Consider the following 25304-nt stretch of genomic DNA (forward strand, 5'->3'; position numbering starts at 1 on the left):
TAGTCGCTGGAATAATATTCTTTTTTAACTCAGAGTGACGGATTCATTGATTGATTGAGTGAGTGATCGATTCAACTAACTGATAATATTGAGATTCTATTATATGACTCTCTAGAGGTTATTGGAAGTAATTTGCATATAAATGGGGCGTCAAAAGACAGGCAAGCATTTCACGACGTGATCCTTGCTCGCAGCGTACGTGATGGTGCACGAGTGGGCCCACTACCGTTACGGTGTTTTCGACGAGTACGGCAACGCTGACGACAGCCGGTATCCACTCACTTACTGCGACCGTGGAAAGGTGAGGAGCGGCGAACGCATGTGGGCGTAGACAGCCGAATCTTCCAGAGCACTGCCCAGCATTGCAGGCGTAGTAGTAGTAGTAGTAGTAGTAGTAGTAGTAGTAGTAGTAGTAGTAGTAGTAGTAGTAGTAGTAGTAGTAGTAGTAGTAGTAGTAGTTTGCCCTGAAATACACATCAGTTCTTGTTATCAGGTCTGGGCACCGACGGCAGAAGAAAAGAAAGCGTCTACTGGAACAACACTGCATTTGATGGTGCAGTTTGGATTTGTGTTGCCTCGAAATTGGTGCTAGTCACAGAATTTCTAGTAAATGGTGATGCTTGGAGTGCAAGTCGACTTTTATTCTGCAATTAGAAGGTTGCCCCTAAAGTAATTAATTAAAACCACTACTCACACAAATATTTAATCGACGATCTATTGACCATTATAGCGCAAATATTGATGTACGCCACTGTTTTGAGATGTGGCCAAAAAACAAACGTATTTATATTGTCTCGTCTCCCATAGTTGTAATTATCCCGAGTAGTAGTTATTGAAAAAAGCTATATTGTGGTAAATTCATTGCACGTTTCGCTTCTCGTTGGGAGTTGTACTTGTGTGAGCATTGACTACAAAACTGCCTGCCCCGCTGTTAGCGCAAAACAAAATAAAAAGAAAGCACACTAAACCCTGATTGGTGATATGCGTTAGCTGTTCATAAATTATTTGTGCTCATTGTGCGATCATCATTGCGCGCTGCACTTGGCTTCGCAGGTGAAGCTGAACGCTTGCTCGAGTAGGATTGCCTTCACCGCAAGGAGAGCTGACGGAGGAAAGTGTGAAATCAACGACAAGTGTCGTTTCGCCAAAGACTGCGTGGTCACTTTGCAGCAACCAAGCTGGAATCCCGTCGAGTCATCCATCATGTTCATGCCATACCTGGCCAACGTGAGAGCCGCCCTTGACTGTTATGTACAATGGCTAGGACGTTCTCAGTGGGTCCAGTGGAGTACCAGGCCGCGGGTTCGGTACCCATTCGCGACCGTCGCATTCGAATGCACGGATATTACAACCCAAGTGCGCTTAGGTATAGGCACCAGTTAAAGAAACCCTGGTAGTCAAATTTAATCTGCAGGAATTGTTATGCCCTCTTGGAAAAATTTTTGCTAAATTATTATTACTAATAGTTAGTAAATGTACATTGCTAACTGTTTGTCGCAATATTCCCTATGTTACTAGGAACTGCCGTTATTAAAGGTGACATAGTAAAAATTATTTATTGCCGCACATTTAAGACTATAGGTTGTACGGGTGAAAATTTATGAATTTTAATAAGATAAGAAAGCTGTTCCTAATATTTTTATGACCTACTCTATGCAAGCGTTAACTCGAAAATATGATAGAAGGATGCTGTTAATCTACATTTCGTACTGTCATTGCCACTACACAGCATGATAGACATCGAGCAAGACGCGGTAGTAACTGTTACTAACTTCACCTCCATGCATGGGTGAATCTCATGCGTTATTAAATAGCTTGTAAAAAATTAGTGATGGTCTTTGAAAGGCATTACCTGCTGCGGTTAGTCTTTTGCTAATATTTTTTAAAGGGTGGCGTAGCCTAAGTTATTCAGTGTAAATGTTCCACATGAGAACGTAGCTGCTTTCTTTTTTCCTTGCCTTGCTCTGACGAACTTAGAAGAGAATTCGGTGGCCTTCAGCTGTATAAACATGCTGCACTCGTCAACGCAAAGATAGCTTTGAACACGTCGATATAACACGCGGTGGAGCTCAAAGCTGTCTTACCAGGTGAAGCGTAAACTTGTATAGTTTGACCTTCAGCTGTTCAATTTTGTTCGTTTGTGATCGTCCTTGTCCGAGTTATTTACTTCCGCTTCCGCAAGTGGGAACTCTCAAAGTAGACCAAACATTGCTGCAATGCTGAAAACGTTAGTTGCAGTGTAGGAGACATTCATCGATGCTTTCAGGGTTGACAGAAATGATTAAATAAATGACGTGAAAGACAAATTCTTTGTGCGCTGTTGTAATGCCCAGCTGAAGAGTCTTAAAACTTAGTTCTGCGAGCAACACTAAAGATAAATTTTAAGAAAGCTAGAGTAATATAATATTGCTAGAGAACGTCTAAGGCGTCAATATTATCGCGAACAGAGCTGTAGTAATCGAGAAATTGAGGTAAATGCAGGACAATATTTGAGACTCCAACGGGTCATTTAAGTACTAGCCCGATGACGTACGCACTCCTCGTTATAATTCTGTCGCTAGAACACAACCACTCGTAATATGAAGATCATCGAATCACATTATAAGATAGAAGAAAGTGGTACCTGTCGAGTTCTATACGATATTTAGGAAGAGCTCACGGCAACAACGCGGACGGTCGAAAGGTTTCGATTTCGGTGGACTCTGCGCCGCCTCTGCTCTCGTGTTTCAGTAGTTTCGTTATCGCGTAGTGTGCGCTGGTTTTGTTGGTTCGTGAAACTCACACAAACTGCAAGAAACAGAGAATTCTACGTCCACGTGATGTCGCATGATGGCCGAACGGTCCGTGCCATTTGACCAAGAGCAGCTGCAGTGGTGAATCCAACGCTCTGCCTTGGCTTGGTTTCTCCATGGCCGTGCGTTTGCGTTTTGCGAAAGGAACCGTAGCGCCATCTGTGGGGCGGCATTTTACTCACCGACGACAGTAAATGGCGGTGATGGTGTATGCAACGTCACCACTCCCCAGCAGGGAGGGGTGACGTTGAATATTTGAATTGCGATGAAGGTATTCGGACATTTTAGACGCGATTTTCTCTTAAGCTAGATCTTTTCCCGGCACGAAACAAGCGCTGCGGTGTTTCTGGAGTGGTGTTTTAACAGTCAACGTTGATTTATATTTCTTTTTAATGTCACTTTAAGCACATTGAGGAATTACCGGAATCGTCAAAAAGAGCAGTGTCTCCACTGCAAGCTTTCGATAATATTAAGAGGAACCTTTAGATCGAGGATAATTCCGTTGCCCCCTACTGAAATACATCTAAAACGAAGAAATGCTCTTCCTGGACAACCGATGGATCAATTTGAATGAAATTTGTTTCATTTCAGAGATAAATTTGGTTTCTAAGGACCGTAGATACCAAACTTTTATTCACAACTTGCTATCTTTTACAAAAATTTCCGAAAATCCGCAATTTTAGTAAAACAGTAACAAGGAGTTTACCAGTATGTAACGCTGCACCAAAAATAGATATCGCACTTGGGTAAACAGCATCCGCTAGAGCACCTAAATAAGACATATCTGATATGTGCACCTAGGCCTTACGTGCATTTGTTAGAATGTTTACAAGGGAATTCAAAAAGTCCCACTCGCAAATTAGTGGTATATTCCAAAAAGGCGTATAACGTGTAAATTTTGTCCCCTTTAGGTGCATTATTACGCGTAGTTTAGAAAACTATATTGTTTTTTTATTGCTGAGTTACAGAGTAGCAAACTGGATTGTTCCCTTTTTGAAATCATGCAGTTTTCAACAATTCTTAGCAGAAAATCCACTGCCTCACTAAACAATCTGCCACCAACAGTCACCATAATTTAACTTTGTCGTTGAAGTACAACAAACCTAATCAAAATCAGTACATCGGTTGCTGAGGAAAATTATTTCTCCGTTTTCATGTATTTAGATAGGGGACTCCGAGCTAAACCTTCCTCTTACGTTATAACCTTGAATGACAACAAACAACTAGATTGCTTGCATAGCAGTCGCTGTAAGATGACCTGTTCTTAACAGATAAGTTGCGCGCATGCGAACGTGGCATTCTTTATGCAAAACAAAATAATGTGAGCGCTGATGAAGACGTATGCCGCGTTATGTATTCAATACTACATTTGTCCTTTGACAGGTGAGCCAATTCTGCGACGACAGAGATGGGCCCAACGCCCACAACCCCTTCGCCCCAAGCAAGCAGAACGACCTCTGCAAGCAACAATCCACCTGGAAAGTTATCAGTGGAAACGCAGACTTTCAGAAGTAAGCGATTTTTCCCCCTGGTGGCTGCGTCGATCCGATTCTGCTTAATAACGTTCATGTATGTCCACCTTTGTTCATATTTATTTAATACCGCACATACCGCCGGTAAGATTCATATGGCGCCGAATATTGTAAATGTTCTTTTTCCTCAATTCTATAAATAAATAAATAAATAAATAAATAAATAAATAAATAAATAAATAAATAAATAAATAAATAAATAAATAAATAAATAAATAAATCGTACCTTTCCGCGCCAACCCTTCCACATTTAGCACGAAAGGTAACTTTTCGTCCACCTTGATTTCCTTTTTCTTTATTATTTTCTACAGTTTAATTTCAACCACAGCTAATTACCCATGGTATCCTTGGCTTCATTGACCGTTCGTTGGCTTTATATGGTCAAGACTATATATATATATATATATATATATATATATATTGCCCAACAGTTTCGGTCTGTGGACCGATCTTCGTCAGGTGTTACATGCAAGCGCGTATAAATATTGCTGTACCAGCAAGCGGGCCTATCGACCCCCTTTACACTAACCAAAAATATAGGGCCAGTAAGCGGAACCGATGTTCTCCGCTCTAAAATGAAAATGAAATTACTACATAAAACCTGACATGTAATGTCGACTAATGGGCATCTCTAAAGCACGCCGACAATATAAAGGGATACCACGCCATACTCAACGGATTGTTCGACTGGCTCTTTGATGAAAGAATACTAAATTGTTTTTCACTCAAAGTCGGGCAGCTACGGTCAATCGGCATAACCAAGATGAGTGCTAACGTTAGTAAACCGTAAGTGTGACGTAAAAGGTGACGGCAACACTGAAACTCTAGTTTAGTAATCCTCCTTTCTTTTCCGCTTATACAAGACTTTCCGGATCAGATCCGTCCAAGTCCATCCACGTGACCTTCGAAGAGGCTCAGCAAAAGGAAGACCTTGCGCCGCGCGTTGTACTTGTGCTGGACGTTTCGGGCAGCATGGCCGTGAGTACAATTGTGTATTCTTTAAGAAGTGTATGGAATTTTCAAAGGCTCACCCTCCTGCCTATCCTTGTATTTTTCCTTTTCTTCCTTCTGTAGATGAAGATTACTCGCCAGCACCACAAAATACACATATCTCGTTTCTTTCAATAACATTAATTGAAAGGACAGGTTGGCGCCTTAAGTGTAACCGGCTACTCCACGTCACATGCCATACAAAACATAATAGCAATAAACACCGCGAGAAACACAAAATATAGTCAAACAGCGGAAACAGATGCAAAGTTCTGCACACGAGTCCACGAAGCCACTGAAGATACTATATCAGCCCGCGATAAACATGCACAAATATTCACAGTTCCATAAATAAATAAAAGCACATAAAGTTGTGTAATAAAATGCACAGCTTGCAGTTTTTCAGAACGGAGTGAACTGATTTCAATTCACAGAATTGCGCCACATATCCCATAACTCTACACAACAACGTGTATCTAACTTAAACTTGCATGACTGGCAGTGTGTATTATCTGTTGTAAGAAAGGTTTTGCAGTTCGAAATTTGGAACGATTAGTGAGGGGGACCCGTCAACTTTTCGGTAAAAGCACGTAGAAGCGAAAGAATTTATGTGTTATACAAAAAATTATTTATTAGGGAGCTTTGGAAAAGCGCAGAACACATACTTCCATGTGTCAGCCTGTGGTGACACCGTCGGTGGTGACATAGAACTGTGCATAATTACAAGTCCATCAACCACCTCTAGCTGAGTTGTCGCCGCCACAGCTGCAAAGCAAAGCTTATAGCAAAGCACGATAACACTGAGTAGCGAGTAGTTCATAACAAGACGCAATGCACTATTAAACGCCTTTTTGTTCGTGATATAGCGTACTGAACCACTTTACGGATTTGTCAAGAATGCTTAAAACTGGGTTTTAAACTTAGTGAGGTTCATGCTTCATGTTCATTCATGCTTCAGGCCACTCGATTTTACTGTCAAATATTAATGACTCCAACATTTTATCTCTTCAAAGATATCAACGAAGCGATGCGAAAGGCAACGACTGCGTCGTTCACTGTTGACTTGTAAAGTAGAACACAATGTTGAGTTTATAATGCGACTCAAGTAAGTGCCACTACCTTCATGATCCTTAGTATAGCAGGATGGAATTCTCTAACTGAATTCAGGCTCTAACCTTGCATTAATAGTTTTCTGTTATCGATTGTTGTACCATTCTTCATTGTTTTGTTTTTCCTCTATATGTACTGAGTTTTGAATAAATAAGAAAGGGAGAGGGGAGGGGGGGCTCATATGACTCTTCAAACTAAACCACTCGCCAGTTCGCACTGAAATATTGCACAGGTGACATTTTCCTTTGAGTTTAGTTTTATTACCACGTTTTTGTGATTTATCCACTTGTTTAGTCCATAATAAATTTGATGTGCGCATCGTCTACAGCTATGCGTTACGCAAAATATCTCGATTCCGCTGTAACTGAACGATGGCGCGATCTGTCACGACTACGGCGAAAACCGTGTGCTTGCCGTAACCATGACAGATGGCGTTCCGTACCCATGGAACTGAGACAGCAAGTGCAGGCTGTTAAAGAAAGAAAGTGCACGTATAGTACATGACAAATATTGTTTGGTGACAAGATAAGCCCCAAAGGGTGTAAAAAGATTTTAACGTGAATTACGCAAAAAGCCTTTTACACATTGCAGGGTAGCCAACCACGTTCAGTCCTGGTTAACTTCCCTGCCTTTCATTCATCCTTATTCCCCTCTCTCTCTCACTCTCTCTCTCTGTAGCGTGCGCTGTAGAGATGGCCATGCTGCAACTCGAGTGCGTACTCTTTCGGTGCAGGATTACAGAAGACTAGACTTTCTTAAGGAAGCTGCAGCACGCTACATTGGCGACATCAAAGACGGCTCGCGTCGACTGGCCATCATCGAGTTCAGTTACCGCGCCAAAGTGGTGCGCACTCTGATGCCAGTGAACGTAAACACAAGAACTGGGTTCCTGAACGCCATACACAGATTGGAAGCAAATGGAGCAACCTGCATCGGATGCGGCCTCGAGAGTGCCCTAGAGGTATTTTGACATTTTGGTAAACATGCAGATTGATTGGCCTATGAGCATGCGAGTGAGTAAGTATGGACAGGTACGGGCGTTAACTTGGCTAAGCCCAGTTGTCGACCCTGCTTCAAGGAAGGTTCTCGCAAACTGCGTTCACCGAGTGTTTTCTCGAGCGTGAAAGAAGCCCGCGAATACACGCAAAGTGCCTCGAGCGGCCAGTCACGCGCCAATTTTGCGTGCATTTATGGGCTTCTTTCACACTCGGAAAAACACTTTTATGTAGCACGTACTGAGCAACAGAAAGCTGTATCGGGAGTTTTTCATGTCCCTCTACAATTTTCTCTTTGACACCTTTCATCTAAATATAATATGTGAGAAGTTGAATTACTAATTAAGACTAATTATCTAATTAGGCGCAATGGAAACAAAATTGTTTGAGTATCTCCAAGCGACGGCAAACAACATTACTTTGGTTCTGCCCGCTAAGCGGCATTTGCACATTTTTTAACTCTGGCTAAAGTTAGCTGGGACACCCTTTATATGACATCGCCAATCGGCAGTCTTCCATTTTGTTTGTGTTTGTGCATTTGCATGCGTGTGCGCATGCTTGCGTGCGTGAGTGCGTGTGGATGTGAGGGGGGATATTTGATCATCTTACTCAGTCAAAATTGTGCAAAGGCCAAACCTTTGAGCATCGTACGAAGGTCAGGCAAGACACACTGAAAGGTCTTTCAAGGTGCCCTTCGTACTCTATGCATTGGCGCTGTCCATAATTGCAATGACTCCGTAACTGCACTCTATTCCACTATGTTTCAATTACAAAACTGGTTTTCTTAGTGGGCCGAAGTGATGACAGGCCTCCTTGAAGTTGCCCTTTACTCCGTGGCCCGGCTGTGTAGATAGAAATAGCGATCCTACGCTGAGCATGCTGACCCATGAGCGACCAAAGGAACACACAACCACACTCCGGAGTGTGGTTGTGTGCTATTATTGCGAAGCTAGACCTACAGGAATGTACAAAGACGCACCCCTGAAAGGAAGCGAGATTTAGACAGCTACATTACTTGGACTGCGGCGCTTTAATGGAACTTCTAGTGAGCAATATTCATCTTTGCCTGCTTTGATTAAACTGCGTTAGTTTAACATAGCAATTCCTTTATCTAGACTGTATTTTTTTTATCATACCCCGTTCACGACCGACCGATCTTGGTATTAACGCAGGTGGAGTGTGGCTCGGACCAAAAGAAAATAATGGGAACAGAGCTGTTAGCTCAACACTGAGGCTTTCATTTTTGCTCAGTGGAGTTGATATTGTCAGTCGCAAAGCCGGAAACCTACTTCCGAAGTATACTCGAGGGAAGCATGCGTGAAATGTATTTTCTAGATTCCTGTCTTAAAATATTGCGTCGATTTCAGTGGACCCTTCATATAAGCGGTCACCATAAAATAAATCTTGTTGACCAGTACAGCGCTCGCCCCGTCCTCTTCCTTTGTCCGTGCTCCAGGTCCCTGTATATTTATAAACTGAAAGTGCAACAACAAGCCCACCTAAACAAGTATGCTGTCAGTTCACATGGCCCGGTGGAGTTTGCATTAAGGTATGCTCATCGTTACTTTCAGCTACTAACAACCGCCAGTGAGACACCGGAGGGCGCCACAATCCTTCTCATGAGCGACGGCGAGGAGAACGTAGATCCGCCTATCGTCGAAGTGCTGCCCCGGGTTGTCGCCTCGAAGGTCGTGGTCAGCACGCTGGCCCTGGGAGCCACAGCTGACCACAGACTAGAAAAACTGGCCACTTCGACGCGTGGCAAAGCATTCGCCTTCCGCGACCTGCAGGGAAACCTCGTGGACGAACTGGAGTCTGCCTTCGTGTCATCCACGACGAGCCAACACGACCCCGTGCCCCGAGCTCACATGGTATGCGTAATCCAATTATTCATTTGTTTGTATACATATACATGAGAAAAGTAGTTCTTCGGACCTGGTGTTTATTTGTATTTATATATTTATTTATTCAACTACACTCCAGGCCCTTAAGACATTAGAGAGAGAAGAGGGTGCAAGGTTAATACATACGATACAACAGTCGCATCGATAAAGAAAATACAATAACATTTAAAATTATAGAAGGAGTGACGCAATTTATAGCTGTCCATATATTCACAAAAACATAGCGCTTATGCTAAAATTGTTGAAAAGAGAAAATTTCACCCCATCCTGATGCTGGACATACTGTTAGCGAAGGCAGCTGCCCAATGGCAAAGAGCACTTACAAATGAGAAGCTTTCTGAATTTGGCCGAGTGTTTGTAACAGCAGTTCCGAAAGAATTAATCTCTATAACGACGGCACCTCTGTGATTCAGCATTGATGCGGGAATGGCAACGCTTTGTCTCTGCAGTGCTGGTAACTTATCGATAAAGTAGCTAAATTTAGCAAGTTTTATTCACCATAACAAAAAAAATATTTTTTTAGTGATTTAGCGATCATATATGTGATTTTAAAACGACGGCCGGACAGGCCGCCATTGGAATCTGAATCTGGCAACGTTTAACGCTAGAGCGTTATCTAGTGAGGCGAGTCTAGCAGTGCTATTGGAGGAATTAGAGGGCAGTAAATTGGATATAATAGGGCTCAGTGAAGTTAGGAGGCCAAAAGAAGCATATACAGTGCTAAAAAGCGGGCACATCCTGTGCTACCGTGGCTTAGCGGAAAGACGAGAACTAGGAGTCGGATTCCTGATTAATAAGAATATAGCTGGTAACATACAGGAATTCTATAGCATTAACGAGAGGCTGGCAGGTCTTGTTGTGAAACTTAATAAGAGGTACAAAATGAAGGTCGCGCAGGTGTACGCCCCTACATCCAGTCATGATGACCAGGAAGTCGAAAGCTTCAATGAAGACGTGGAATCGGCGATGGGTAGAGTGAAAACAAAACACACTATACTAATGGGCGACTTCAATGCCAAGGTAGGCATGAAGCAGGCTGGAGACAAGGCAGTGGGGGAATATGGCATAGGCGCTAGGAATAGCAGGGGAGAGTTATTAGTAAACTTTGCAGAACACAATAATATGCGGATAATGAATACATTCTTCCGCAAGCGGGATAGCCGAAAGTGGACGTGGAGGAGCCCGAATGGCGAGACTAGAAATGAAATAGACTTCATACTCTGCGCTAACCCTGGCATCATACAAGATGTGGACGTGTTCGGCAAAGTGTGCTGCAGTGACCATAGGATGGTAAGAACTCAAATTAGCGTAGACTTGAGGAGGGAACGGAAGAAACTGGTACATAAGAAGCCGATCAATGAGTTAGCGGTAAGAGGGAAAATAGAAGAATTCCCGATCAAGCTACAGAACAGGTATTCGACTTTAACTCAGGAAGAGGACCTTAGTGTTGGAGATATGAACGACAATCTTATGGGCATCATTAAGGAGTGTGAAATAGAAGTCGGTGGCAACTCCATTAGATAGGATGCCAGCAAGCTAACGCAGGAGACGAAAGATCTGATCAAGAAACGCTAATGTATGAATGCCTCTAACCCTACAGCTAGAATAGAACTGGCAGAACTTTCGAAGTTAATCAACAAGTGTAAGACAGCTGACATAAGGAAGTATATTATGGATAGAATTGAACATGCTCTCAGGAGCGGAGGAAGCCTAAAAACAGTGAAGAAGAAACTAGGAATAGGCAAGAATCAGATGTATTCGTTAAGAGATAAAGCCGGCAATATCATTACTAATATGGATGAGATAGTTCAAGTAGCTGAGGAGTTCTATAGAGATTTGTGCAGTACCAGTGGCACCCACAACGATAATGGAAGAGAGAATAGTGTAGAGGAATTTGAAATCCCACAAGTAACGCCGGAAGAAGTAAAGAAAGCCTTGGGAGCTATGCAAAGGGGGAAGGCAGCTGGGGAGGATCAGCTAAAAGCAAATTTGTTGAAGAATGGTGGGCAGATGGTTCTAGAAAAACTCGCCACCCTCTATACGCAATGCCTCATGACTTCGAGCGTACCGGAATCTTGGAAGAACACTAACATAATCCTAATCCATAAGACAGGAGACGCCAAGGACTTGAAAAATTATAGACCGATCAGCTTACTGTCCGTTGCCTACAAAGTATTTACTAAGGTAATTGCAAATAGAATCAGGAACACCTTAGACTTCTGTCAACCAAAGGACCAGGCTGGATTCCGTAAAGGCTATTCAACAATAGACCATATTCACACTATCAATCAGGTGATAGAGAAATGTGCGGAATATAACCAACCCTTATATATAGCTTTCATTGATTACGAGAAAGCGTTTGATTCAGTCGAAACCTCAGCAGTCATCGAGGCATTACGGAATCAGGGTGTAGACAAGCCGTATGTAAAAATACTGAAATATATCTATAGCGGCTCCACAGCCACCGTAGTCCTCCATAAAGAAAGCAACAAAATCCCAATAAAGAAGGGCGTCAGGCAGGCAGATGCGATCTCTCCAATGCTATTCACAGCGTGTTTACAGGATGTATTCATAGACCTGGCTAGGAAATAATTGGGGATAAGAGTTAATGGAGAATACCTTAGTAACTTGCGATTCGCTGATGATATTGCCTTGCTGAGTAACTCAGGGGACCAATTGCAATGCATGCTCACAGACCTGGAGAGGCAAAGCAGAAGGGTGGGTCTGAAAATTAATCTGCAGAAAACTGAAGTAGTGTTTAACAGTCTCGGAAGAGAACATTAGTTTATTAGAGGTAGCGAGGCACTGGAAGTGGTAAAGGAATACATCTTCTTAGGACAGGTAGTGACCGCGGGTCCGGATCATGAGACTGAACTAATCAGAAGAATAAGAATGGGCTGGGGTGCGTTTGGTAGGCATTCTCAGATCATGAACAGCAGGTTGCCATTAACCCTCAAGAGAAAAGTGTATAACAGCTGTGTCTTACCAGTGCTCACGTACGCGGCAAAAACCTGGAGACTTACGAAGAGGGTTTTATCTAAATTGAGGACGACGCAAAGGGCTATGGAAAGAAGAATGATGGGTGTAACGTTAAGGGATCAGAAAAGAGCAGATTGGGTGAGGAAACAAACGCGAGTTAATGACATCCTAATTGAAATCAAGAAAAAGAAATGGGCATGGGCAGGACATGTAATGAGGAGTGAAGATAACCGATGGTCATTAAGGGTTACAAACTGGATTCCAAGGGAAGGGAAGCGTAGCAGGGGACGGCAGAAAGTGAGGTGGGCGGATGAGATTTAGAAGTTTGCAGGGACAACATGGCCGTAATTAGTACATGACCGGGTTAGTTGGAGAAGTATGGGAGAGGCCTTTGCCCTGCAGTGGATGTAACCAGGCTGATAATGATGATGATGAAAACGAGGTAAATGGCTAGCAAATCGTCCTTGTAAAATTCCACAAGAATCTTTGGTTACGTTCAATGCCTCGCGATTATTTTATCCCAAGAGATATATACGCGTTTCCATTCGGTCGGCACTTGTAGAGACATATGTATACGAAACATCATATTAGCGAGCCTTTAGCAAAAAATTTCTTTTGTAGGTATTGCGCTATCTGGAGATCTGATGCCCTTTCAAGAACTCGGGGGTGTATTTCTTTTTCACGTTCCGAGTTTTTGACTCGCCACAGCAGGAAATATGATCTAAAGCTATAGTTTAAAAGCCGATACGGAACAATTCTTATTGTCTGGGAACAAATTAAACCTAAGATAAGAAAAAAATTCCCAGCAATCCATATAATCACTTAGTGACCGTTCGCTGGAAAACGAGTGTTTTGGGGTGCGATCTAGTGACATTGTCCGAAAAATCTGTGGCTACATGTCACTACCTCTTCCATGTTTCCCTCCTTTCGTAAGTGTTCTCGTTCTTCCGAATGGAGACAGTTCAACCCGCACACAGAAACTGAACATAGTGCATTGCGCCGTACGAGACACAATAAAAAATGGAGTTGGTTATGGGACAAGTAATTGCCACCGCATAAACATTCACCAGCACTCGCCTTAATTTGTTTCTACAGAGAGAGAGAAAGTGATAAAAGAAAGGTAGGGAGGTTAACCAGGACTGAGCCCGGTTGGCTACCCTACACTGGGGAAAGGGAAAGGGGGACGGAAAGATTAAAAGAAGAGAAAGTCCACTGGAGATATCAGTCGGTCACTATGTCCGGATCACAGACGCTGACTCAATCCGGTCGCTTTCAAATATCGCAGCAGCGCTGTTGTGGCCTTTTGTAGCTGCGATATGCGAGGTCATGGTCTTGTTCCAACAGAGTTCATACTGTAATAAGGGGACGGGGAGCTTTCAAGTTGCAGTAATGTAACTACGCCCCCCCCCTTCCCCCTCCTAGTCCCAACCGCTTATGTACGTGTATGCGGTGTATAAACGCAAACTCAACATGATCCTAAGTAGCGCTAAAAAGACAAGCACATATACAGGAAAGGCAACACACGGAGCTATTCTTTTCTATTCCATTCTGTCCTATTCTATTCTCCAACTTGTATCTTCATTGTGGGAAGACAGCGCTGTGTGTTGTCCTTCAGCGGTACATATAGGAACCCAGTATGAGAGACCAACTAGCCTGAATTACTTCCTACGTTTGTTCTCACGGGGACGTGTGGGAAGTTGCTTGCGCCAGAAAATTTCACCGCAATGGCTCAGAAACGTCACAACATTATCTTGTTACAGGATGCCAATACTGCGAGTAGTAAATGTCTTGCAACTGAAATTGCAATCCGGTACTGTTTCGAGAAATGCTTGCTTAAAAGATTTTATTATGGTGCCGCAAAGGATTAGGCTTGTTCGCCAAATAGTTGCCGCGCCTAGGTTTCCATTTTTCCTCGCTTCTGTTCCCACCCTCTGCAGCGGTACCGTTCACGAGACAGGTGTTCATATAAGCCCTCATGTTCTCGTCTTCTTCTTATACCTCGAAGTTGGTGGAGTCTGAGGAAGAGTTCACCAGCCTGCTAGAAAAGAAGTTCCAAGTGGACTCCAACGTGGGCAATGGGACGGTGGTCCACGTGACCCGCAACCACCCCGAAACGGGGAAAATCGAAGCTTGGCTCACAGATCCTAGTGGAGAGCGATGTGAGGAGTGCCGAGAAACCGTGAACGGAAACGACGTGGTGATCTCCATTCCAAGTCCCGCAAAGGTGAGCCACATGGCTGGGCTAAAGGCAAAGAGCAATCTGCCTGTCGCAGGTCCTGTCACGCTTATATTGCTGAAAGTGTGATAGCCTGAATAGATATATAAAAGTAGTGTAAATATAAACATCCTTATAAATTTCCTGAACTAGGCAGTGTAGGTTGCAAATTTGCACGAAACGGGTAATAATGCCGGCGCTGACTTACAGCTCGGGCGGTAACATTGAAGATAACAAAGAAACTTAAAAAAAGCTTCTTAAATTAAAGTGTGATGTAACGGAACGTGGCAAGTGTAACGTTAAAATATAGAAATATGGTAGTATGAACCAGAGGGAGAACTTGGGTGACTAATATTTTTGTTGAGATTAACGGAATATTGACGCATTATCAAAGTTAAAGAAATTCTACCACTTGGTTCTCGCACATGAAGAAATTATATTAAGCAATTATGATGGGTAGGGAAAATACTGTCACAATGTCTTTCCAATATCCGGCTGTTGCTTGAGGCAATATTTCAATTTGATACTAATGTTCGTCTCGAAAGTTCAGGTCTGGCGTCATCGGCGCTATTACGACGTCGTAATGGAGATAAACTTACTGGCTTCGCGTAACAATAAAGCCAGGCATGATGGCGTTGCTCATAAATATATGAACAAATGCGCGTTGCCACTAAGTGTGGTCGCGTGTGGCAGACGCAGTGACCACCGTAACGGCGCGAGCCGATGTATTAAGACATCGTGACGCATCCACCTCATATACAGCGAAACTTAAACAGGGCCCGTATTCCCAAAAATGCCTTACGCTACAATTGTTCATCAAAGAAAATATAAGCCAACCCTGGTGCTGGACATATTTTTAGTGAAGCCGGTTATTTGCAAAAAGCCCCTACGAACGAAAAGGTTTGTGAATTTGGTCCCAATTGGTTCGTAGAATCAAGTATTGAAGCGTAAATTTTCTAAGACACTCTGACGGCATGCAAATATTTCTCTAGGTTTTAGAAGCTTTCAATCTTCCTCGAACAACAACAAAAAAGACGAGTCGGAGATGTCATATCAGTGCTCCCTTAAAATATATTAGGTTCAGAATCCCGTAATGGGAATAAGGCAGATAATCTCCTTACCGAAGCTTGGCACGCGGACTCTGTTTATGAAGGTTGGTACGTGGACACTTCACTTGGAGAGCTCGAGCTCCGGCCCAGTGGAGGTGAGCGTCAGCGTCAAGTCGCAGGCCAGCAAAGACGTCGACGAGCCTATCCGGGTCACTTGCGAAATGAGCAGCATGCTTGTGGACGGTCCCGACCGAGCAGTCATTTACGCCAAGGTCACGAAGGGAATCAAGGTAGTACTGGACGCCGCCGTCTTCGCCACGGTCTACCGTCCCAAGGCGTCGAACGAGCAGCACACTGTCACGCTATCGTTGCATGACGACGGGCGGGGTAAGTAGGGGAGAAAAATACCAAGCAAAGCAGAAAGGCAGGGAGGTTAACCACAACCGAAAATCGACTTTGCTACCCTTCAGTGAAAGTGGGAAGGGGGAAGGGGAGGTAAAAAGATAAGGGGAGAGAGGTAGAGAAAGATGAGATGCGAAAGGCAGGGATGTTAACTGGTAGATAGACATCCAGTTTGCTACCCGGCACCGGGGATTAGGTAAGGGGACACAGAAAGATAAAGATGAAAGGCGCACACACACACACACACACACACACACACACGCGCACACACACACACACACACACACACACACACACACACACACACACACACACACACACACACACACACACACACACACACACACACACACACACACACACACACACACACACACACACACACACACACACACACACACACACACACACACACACACACACACACACACACACACACACACACACACACACACACACACACACACACACACACACACACACACACACACACACACACACACACACACACACACACACACACACACACACACACACACACACACACACACACACACACACACACACACACACACACACACACACACAAAGGAGAGCGGGAGTGTCACAGTCATTCAGCTGGGCCTTCTGGTGCGAAGACCTCATCAGCCGACAGTCCAAGACCTTCTGCTCACGAAGCGCCCGATAACCTAAGCGTGCCAACGCCGTTCCGAGCGATTGTCTCTGGGAGCTGTAGCGAGGACAACAACAGAGGACATGCTCGATGGTTTCTTCGCTGCCGCAACTCTCACAGCCATCACTGTCAGTCATTCCGACGCGGCAAACAAATTCCTTCGTAAAGTTTACTACATGCCACAGTTGGCAGAGAACAGTTGTGTAGATTCGGGATAGTGCAGATTGAATGCGGAGTCGGAGCGATGGGTACAGGTAGTGCAGTCGAGTGTGCTGGAAACCTTTCGGGTTCCACATGTGTCGTGTGACATCACGCCCGAGAATGCGAAGCTTTGTTGCTGCATCGGTTCTTGATAGCAGTATGGCTTCCTTGACGGTCATTTTCGTGAGCCCTCTTAGCAGCTTCATCAGCATGTTCGTAGCCTGTGATGCCGTAGTCATCCTGGGTGGTGTCATGTCATTTCCTTGCTTGTTGGTGACATAGCTGTCTTGCTTCCACATTGTTGGTCTTGTGGTCCTCGATATAGAGCAGACAGCAGACAATGCAGGGCTGCCTTGGAACTCGTAGATATCGTCGGATCTGCCGCTCTTGCAGATCAGCCCACAAATGTCGAGCCATCAGCGTAAATCTGAAGATGGGCCTTGCGTATGCAAGGCCCACTCATGCTACATGAGCCATATGGCTCGTGCAGCATGAGTAGAGATAGTTGGTGACAGCTCCTGCTACGAGAATCTTGCTTTCATTCGAATTTCTGGTACGGAAAGTCGAACTTGGGGTTGAGCCAAACACCAAAGAGGCGCCGACAACCTCTAGTCAGACGTATATTCTCCAGGGAGGCAGTTATGGTATACCAATATCTTCTCGCAAAAGGATTAACTGTGCCGGTCTTATGGCAGGTCGGGCGAAGGGGCGCGGGTAGTGTGATCTGAGCACTTCCAATGTCATATGAGTTGTGGTGGGCTAGTCCTGGGCTATCGCAATGGTTTCCGCTGTTGATGTGCAGCGCGGCACTTCAGGACAAACACTGAGTACCTGCGCCTGAGCACGCTCGATTGTGGGGATGTTACTTTTACAAGTAATGGTCGGAAGAGGTAAGCTGTGTCTCAGATACCCAGTATTTTTCCAAGAAATTTGAAAAAAGTATGAAACGGCCTTTAGGCGTTTCTTCAGATAGGCCACATGGGGACTCCAAGTGAAGTCTCGATCAATGATAAGCCCTAAGAATGATGACCCGCCAGTGCGTCTGTCGTAACGAAGGTTTTGCCTATTGATGGATATGGCGTACATCATTGGATTTCGAACAAACGCGACCAGCGCACATTTCCCAGGTTTAAGTCGAGGCCTTGTTCACTAAGATACGTAGATGTTTAATCCGCGGCTTTTGGAAGCCTCGCGCGCATCTGAGGACTTGTTACCCCTGACATCCACACAGATGTGATCAGAGAACATTGACGTCTGGAGAGCACTTGGTATAGTTTCCACGATACTCAAAAAATCAAGGTTGAATTGTCTGTGGCTCAAGACGCCACCACGGGGAAATCACGGTGTGTGTAGAGTTGACAGGTTGGACCGTAATCAGTCTGCACAAAGAAATACCTCATGATGTAAGCATCCACAGGTCTAGCGGTACACTCCACCACGAAGACCAACCGATTTAAGAGCATCAAGTACAGCACCATGAACAACATTGCAATAAGTGCCTTTAGTGTCCAAAAACATAGCGAAGGATAACCGTTTACATTTCTTTTGATAATGAACGTAAGTCACCAGATCGATGACATTATCAATGAAGGAGTGGATAGAGTCGACGGACACAACACAGTATCACAGCCGTTCACGATCATTGCACACTGCCACAGCACATGACGACGTGCAGCACAATTCAGGCTAGAGCAATTTTTGTAGACTTGTCTTTAAGAGTTGTACCAGTGCCTAATCTCTGCAGCAATAACATTCAGAGGTAAGCAAAAATCGCGTTGACGGATGAGGCACGTAATTTTACGCACAAGTAGTTTGGTGCGCAATTCAACCTTGAAATTATGTTTTCTACGCTGCTGCTTGCCTAATTCTGTTTTTATGCGACAGAATAATGTTAACTTCTCCATAGTCTAACATAGGTAACATAGACGATGAGCAAAACGAGCACAAGGTGAAAGCTGGAGCCAACGTTTCATAAAGTGGGCTTGTCTTCTTTCACCTTGTTCTCGTTTTGCTCATTGTCTTGAATTTTGATCTCCCGCATTCCCCATGTTTTCCATAGGTAACATAGGTAACATAGTCTCCATAGGTAACAACACCTTGCGGAGCCTTTTCACGTATTCCTGAGCTGCTGACGAGGGCGCCTTAGGTAACGCATCCTGCATGCAATGCTTGATACAGTCTTATGCTATGCATATTATTTACAGGTATGTACTAAGAGGCGGGGTTCTTAGACCGATTCCTACTGGAATATTTGTGAACTGCGAAAGGCTGCTAAAAACTGTCTCTGCTGAACCGAGCTTAATGAAATTTTCTTGTAGTTAATAAAAATTCATGTTCTGCCAACGGTACAAATGCAGGTCTTTTCTTTAGGCCTTCGCTCTTTGCTGAAATTACTGAAAGTTAAAAAATAAATAAAATAAAAATAAAAGTTCCATTTTAGAATTTCTTGACGCCGTAAGAAAACAGATGTAGCAACACTGCGAGTCGCATGAGCTACGAGGTCTAAAAAGGAAACAATTGACGCATTTTAAGCCGTACCTACATATGCCACTAATTTGTTATTAGGCCCTTTGGAAAACCCACATGTTCATTGTAACGATTCTTTTGAAGCTGCAAACTAACGTGTTTGTCTACTTTAGACGCCGTAACAACGGGTGTGCAGGTTAGAGAACTGCAACATCTACTTAAGCTGAGGGATTGCGAGGCCGTAAAAGTGATGCATTGATTTGCTCTTTGTTTAGTAATGCTCGTGAATTTCTGAAAAAAAAAGTCGTGGAAAGTTAACTTCTGCGTCATACACTGCGTTGAGCGTGTGTTCTTTGTTCTAAATGCAACCAAGACAGAAATTCACAGGTCGATGGAGGCTTGAAGTGGTTACCAGTTTTCCAACCTGACATGTCTGAGGTTGGAGCCAACATTTAGAATAGCGGAACAGTCTCCATGCCGAAACTGCCTCCAGCGACATTCTTTGTTTGGCCTCATCTCTGAATCGCTTCTAAATAGAACGAAACCTAGAAAAAATAAGTAAACAATTTATTTCCAACCCTTTCGGCGGTTTCTCAAGTAGAGAAGACGCGTGTTGGAAGATGTAAATCGCCCAGACCTGAAGTTTCGTTTTAGGACAATTACATGTCCTTGCACGCAACCAGATCCTGACATCCACGCCGACGACGGAACGTACAGCGGGTACTTCGTCCACTTCACGGGCAAAGGGCGCTACGCAGTGACAGCGCACGTGTCGAGCCAGAAGAGGACGCGGCTGGCCGACCCACGAAGTGGCTCAGGCAGCTTCTTCAGCACGGCATTGTTTTCTGCGGCAACGGGTGAGCCTCTCTTTGTCTTGCCGGAAAGGTGGGCACTTGGTCTCCGGCATTACAACTTTTTAATCGCGACGTGCTAAGGAAGATGCTTGATGGTAGTGTTTGCTATCGCCAAGATTTCACAGGATGTTGCAACTACCTTTAGCCAATGTTTATAAATACGCCGAAGCACTCTAGGAAGAGGGGGACAAACTGATATTGTTGGCTATTATATGGAGCAAATCCCGCTATTTCTTGGATTCTCAATTGTATAAACAGTAAAGAGTTATAAGCCAACTTAGCAAGTAATAAATTTAGGGCCAAACATTGAATGAGAAAGGGGCAGAGCGTTCTAGGAAACATCTCAAACAGCAGCTTCTAACTTCCTACTTGTCGACAATAATTTTTTCTGCGTTCCAAGGAAACCGCACAAAATATTAAAAAAAAAAGAAGCACGTGACATGCCCATTGGCGGGTCGCGATTGCAGCGCTCGCAAACGTGTCGCGTGTGAGTGAACAGCGCATGTAAACTGGTGGGCTGCGTGGTTTACTCATCGCTATTACGAACCGCCACGAGGGAAATACGTCACTAACGTAAACTATGCAGCCAACGTCTGGATTGCTACGTTGTCACATTTTAGTCAGCAGCATACCCTGTTTATCTTTATTGTGATTTGCTTTGTATATATTGTACTTATTGCAATTAGATATTTACTGTAACCATGACCTCTACCGGGCAGTGACCATATTTTCAGGTCCACTTGTTTATTACCTCTGCAATCGCTCGTCGCCTTCTTTCTTGCCTTCTCCCTCACAATGTTTAGAGGTCGAAATAAACACTTCCATGTTCTATTTCTTCTTCTTCTTCTTCTTCTTCTTATTGTTATTATTATTATTATTATTATTATTATTATTATTATTATTATTATTATTATTATTATTATTATTATTATTATTATCATTATACACTAAATGCACAGGGCGGGAGTTGAACATCATGTTGTTGTCTAGCTCCCGTCCTGGGCATTTCATGTTGTGTTTCGTCATCGTAAGCGTGGTTTTGCAGCCGCCGGACATTACCGGCAATAAGAACGAGTAGATGCCGGCTCCCCATTTCAGCACGCTAGTTCTAATTTAGCAAAGTGCGCCGTGTTCTTATTCCTTTAACATTGATTTACCGGAAGAAAACTCTGGATCTACAAGTTATTATGAAGAATAAGAACGAAATCGAGATGCATCAAACGACCGGGCGATGACTGGTGGAACATATATATTATAATAAGGGCATACGCTACGAGGTTGTAATACGGTAGTGTGGAGTAGAAAGAAAGCATCAATAGCTGAACTCCTATTTGAGACCAAGAGGAATACGAGTAGTTGGACAGGTCAAGTAGGGCATAGACAAGGTATCAGGTTTATGTATCAGGCTAATAGTATAGCTGCTAAAGAGAGGAGAGGGGGTCGAGCGCGGAAAGTGATTGCATTGAGAGATTAGAAAGGAAATTTACACACGTACAAAGTATAGGATCCGCGATGACGCGGAACAGGATAAGAGGAGGTCGCTGTGAGAGGCTTTCATCATGCAGTGATTTTAAATAATCTAGTCATGATGACCGTAACAATGGGTCTAGCACCACGCTTTAAATATTGACCGTCAAAATCAGATCACTTCCACACGTTATTGTGCGCGCGACTCACAGAAGAGCCACTGGGGAGCGTTTGAGCTTGAGTGTTTTACAATGACGTAGAAAGAAGTTTTCCGTAGCATATGCTTCTTTTTCTTGCTTTCTCTGAAGCGCACATGTTCATTCTGAAGTCAAGATCCTTTCACCAGTCCTTGGCGCTGCGCACTGTTGTTGCAAGCCTGAAATGTATTGAAGGCAAACTTCACAGATATGTTTTTCGGTTGATCGGCCTTAACACTGCGGATTTGGTTGGTGCTCTCAGCTTCAGCACATTTGCTTTGTGCTGGTGTGGTGAACCTCAGAGTTTATCTATATTTCCTTCTCTTCTTTTCTCTGTCCCATTTCGCGACTGCACCGCGCACGCCAGAAACTGTCAAGGAAACGGGCGTTATCGAACCGGCGTCCGAGTACCCAATCGACGACTTCGACTTCGTCAATTCGACGGTCCAAGCCACGAGTGGCGCAGGCGAGGAGGCGGTGGAGCCATTCCAGAGGGTGGCATCCGGAGGGTCTTTCCAGGTGACGGTGGACATTGTGGAGAAGCAGGTACCTCCAGGAGACATCCGGGACCTTTTGGTAACGGGCGTACGCCCAGGCGCGAACGACTCGCTGCTTGTGGAACTCACGTGGACATGGCCCGGAGCTCATCTGACATACGGGAACGGTGAGCGCTAGCTTCAGACATGCCTAGATTGCAAAGCGGAGTCTTTGTCAAAAGTTAGGAATCCCCTTCTTTAGTTAAACGATCTGTCACTAATTCCTACAGAAGGTTCCTTGATTAAATGAATCGCGCTCGCAACCTCGTAAAAGACATCTAGCATAGTCGCTGTAGCTTCGGAGCTACAAACATCCTACAGGGCTTAGTACCTGACGTAGCAATAGGCCTGATGCTCGGTAGCTTGTTCCGAAGGAGTTCCGATATATTAAAGGCGGGAGAACAGCTGTCACTTTGAATATATTGAGCTTTCTAGCACATACATTTCTGAAGGTATACCAGTGCGTGGTGCAACCACAGCTTAGCCACGCACCAAATGACCTCGAAACTTTCGACAAAGACTCCATGCTACGCACCTTAGCTAGTATTCAGATGATTTTTTATACCTTGTGCATTTTTGCAGCTTGCGCAGATCTTTCAATCGGCACTTCTACAGCATTTCAAGTTCAACGTGTAAATCATGGTTATAGGTATAAGTTGCAGCTATTACATTGCACAAAAATAAAATGGGTTCTCAATACTCAGTTTATGGAAGGCGCGCGGGAAAGCAATGTTCGTAACTAGTACCGAGTCTCCTGTCTAGATAGTATTGGTCAGGAGTAATAGGAGATCAAAACTTGCCTTCCACTGCTTTTATTTGCGAAACGCTTCTGTGCTATACATTGGGTACGTATATGAACAAGACTTAAGCGAATGCAGGCCAGCAGAACTGGCGGAATGGTGTTAGGACAACGCGAGCAGAAATGATTTACTGATTGTATTGGAAATTGCACCATGGCCTTAGCCAAAAAAATAAATAATTTTTAGCTGGGAGACATCGAAATAATCGCAAGAGTATGTAAGGAGACCGGGCGAGAACAGTCACTCTTGGTACGGAAAGTGGAAAAGGAGTCCAACCTCGACATTAGTGTATCGCGTTGTGTAATCGTGACGAACCTTCTCACTACAAAGCCGAGGTTGCAGAAATAATACTGATCAGGGTGTAGCTTCACTGATTATAAGTGCTAGCGTGTTTGATTGGTTTTCGTCCTCTCAACAAAAGTTTTGCCGTAAGAAGCACTGTACTTACTGGAGGACGCTTTTCAATCTGCTATTTCATTGCTTGCAGCCTCAGGCGTGGAGATTCGAGCCAGCCGGGAGTATGCCAAGCTAATCTCAGAATTCGAGAAGCAGACAGAAATCACGGCAGACGACGTTGTGCAAGGAAATCTCGACCCGGGACGCCCCGGTGCCAAACACGTCGTCACCGTGTCCCTTTCCCCTGTCCTGTCTTCGCATCGCCAAGACGGCGCCTTAGACTGGAGCTGCTACCTAGCCGCTCGCGTCATAAATTCGGACGGCCTCCGCTCCAAAACGTCGAACGTCGTTCCCGCGTCCTACACTCCACCGCCTGTGACGACCACGGTCGCTACTACCACTACACAAGCAACCACTACAGAGGCTGTTACTACACAAAGCAGCACGACCGAAGAAGCTACGACCACGGATGTTCCCACTGCTGTTTCATCGTCGACAGGCGTGGCGAGTAGCCAGTCGTCACGCTTCGTCGTGTCGTTCTGGGTCTGGGTTCTGATCGGCTGCGTTGCAGCAGCAATCGTGGTCGCCACTTTGCTGGCGATCTTGGTCAGGATGAACCCTTCGAAACGCGGGATGTACCGCCTTTTCTACAGTCATTCCAGGCAAAGGCAGCAAGCTTCTGCGTAGGCTTTGCTGCTCCACCTACGTGAGAGTGAACTGTGGTGATACGGGACACAACGTGCTACTGGGATGTTGATTCGTACTTATTACGGTGCAATACGTAACGACACAAAGTGTGGACCAGGACAGGAAAAACACGCTTCTCTGTTTTGGTCTTACTTCGCATTGTTTCGCGTCATACTACACACTAATAGGCAATGACACTCTCACTGCATGTGTAAAATTAATGATCTCCCTTTTTGTTGATTTAAGGCTGGCTCATCCTCTTTGCCGAGGAGTAATTTTTTTAACTTTAAATTACTCTATGTTTCTTGCCTTCGGACTGCCCATGATCAATGGACCTGATCCTCGCAACACAGAACATTAGGCAAACAATTCGCTTCATATCTCGTGAGGATATTGATAACATGAAAAACCATCTTTGAATGTTCTGTGAGTGCTTCACTGATATTGCGATCATAGCACACTGTTCCCTTTTTCATCTAACTTCCACTTCGGCACTGATGGTGGCCTTTCTCAGTTTAATGGTCACGCGAGTATAGCATATTTGTTTATGTATGTACCAATATTTAAACGCTATTTCTCTTTTTTTTATACCTGTTCTGATACTGCATTTTTTTGTTTATAGTGGTTTTGGCCATATTGGTTAAAAGCATTATCACTTTTTGTTTAATGGACGATGTTGCGCGCTTTTCACTGTATAATAAATTGCACCACACTGTCCCTTCTTCTCCCCTTGCCTCCCTTGTATACTTGGGGCCTATCTCGACAACTGTAGCATAGAGCCAAAATTTACAGACGGGACAAAGAAGAGGGAGCCTGTCACATGCACTTTTTTATCTCTATAAGCACGTGTTTTCACATATATTTCTAGAGCCTTAAATATTTCAATTGTTGCAGCCATGTGACGTGTTGAATGTTTTTGTCGTGTCTGTTAATTTTGGCGGTACGGTACAGAAACTATGAATCTCTAACAAAGGTGTTGGTGACGTGCGTCTCTTGGGGCCTCTAATGTAGAAACAAACAGACAAACACACACACACACACACACACACACACACACAC

At 44.2% G+C, this 25304-nt stretch overlaps 1 protein-coding gene across 1 annotated transcript; it reads left to right on the forward strand.

Annotated features, from left to right (window-relative positions):
• Positions 1-102: 102 nt before the first annotated feature.
• LOC126527086 (calcium-activated chloride channel regulator 1-like) lies at positions 103-24962 on the forward strand. Its single transcript, XM_050174804.3, has 11 exons — positions 103-301; positions 1054-1227; positions 4176-4303; positions 5188-5302; positions 7158-7385; positions 8991-9290; positions 14308-14526; positions 15671-15953; positions 19992-20165; positions 22194-22490; positions 23650-24962. Exons 1-11 carry the CDS (start codon positions 203-205, stop codon positions 24243-24245), a joined length of 2613 nt encoding a protein of 870 aa, XP_050030761.1. The 5' UTR covers positions 103-202; the 3' UTR covers positions 24246-24962.
• Positions 24963-25304: the final 342 nt, after the last annotated feature.

The sequence above is a fragment of the Dermacentor andersoni genome, chromosome 9, assembly GCF_023375885.2.
Source record: "Dermacentor andersoni chromosome 9, qqDerAnde1_hic_scaffold, whole genome shotgun sequence".
Taxonomy (NCBI): Eukaryota; Metazoa; Arthropoda; class Arachnida; order Ixodida; family Ixodidae; genus Dermacentor; species Dermacentor andersoni.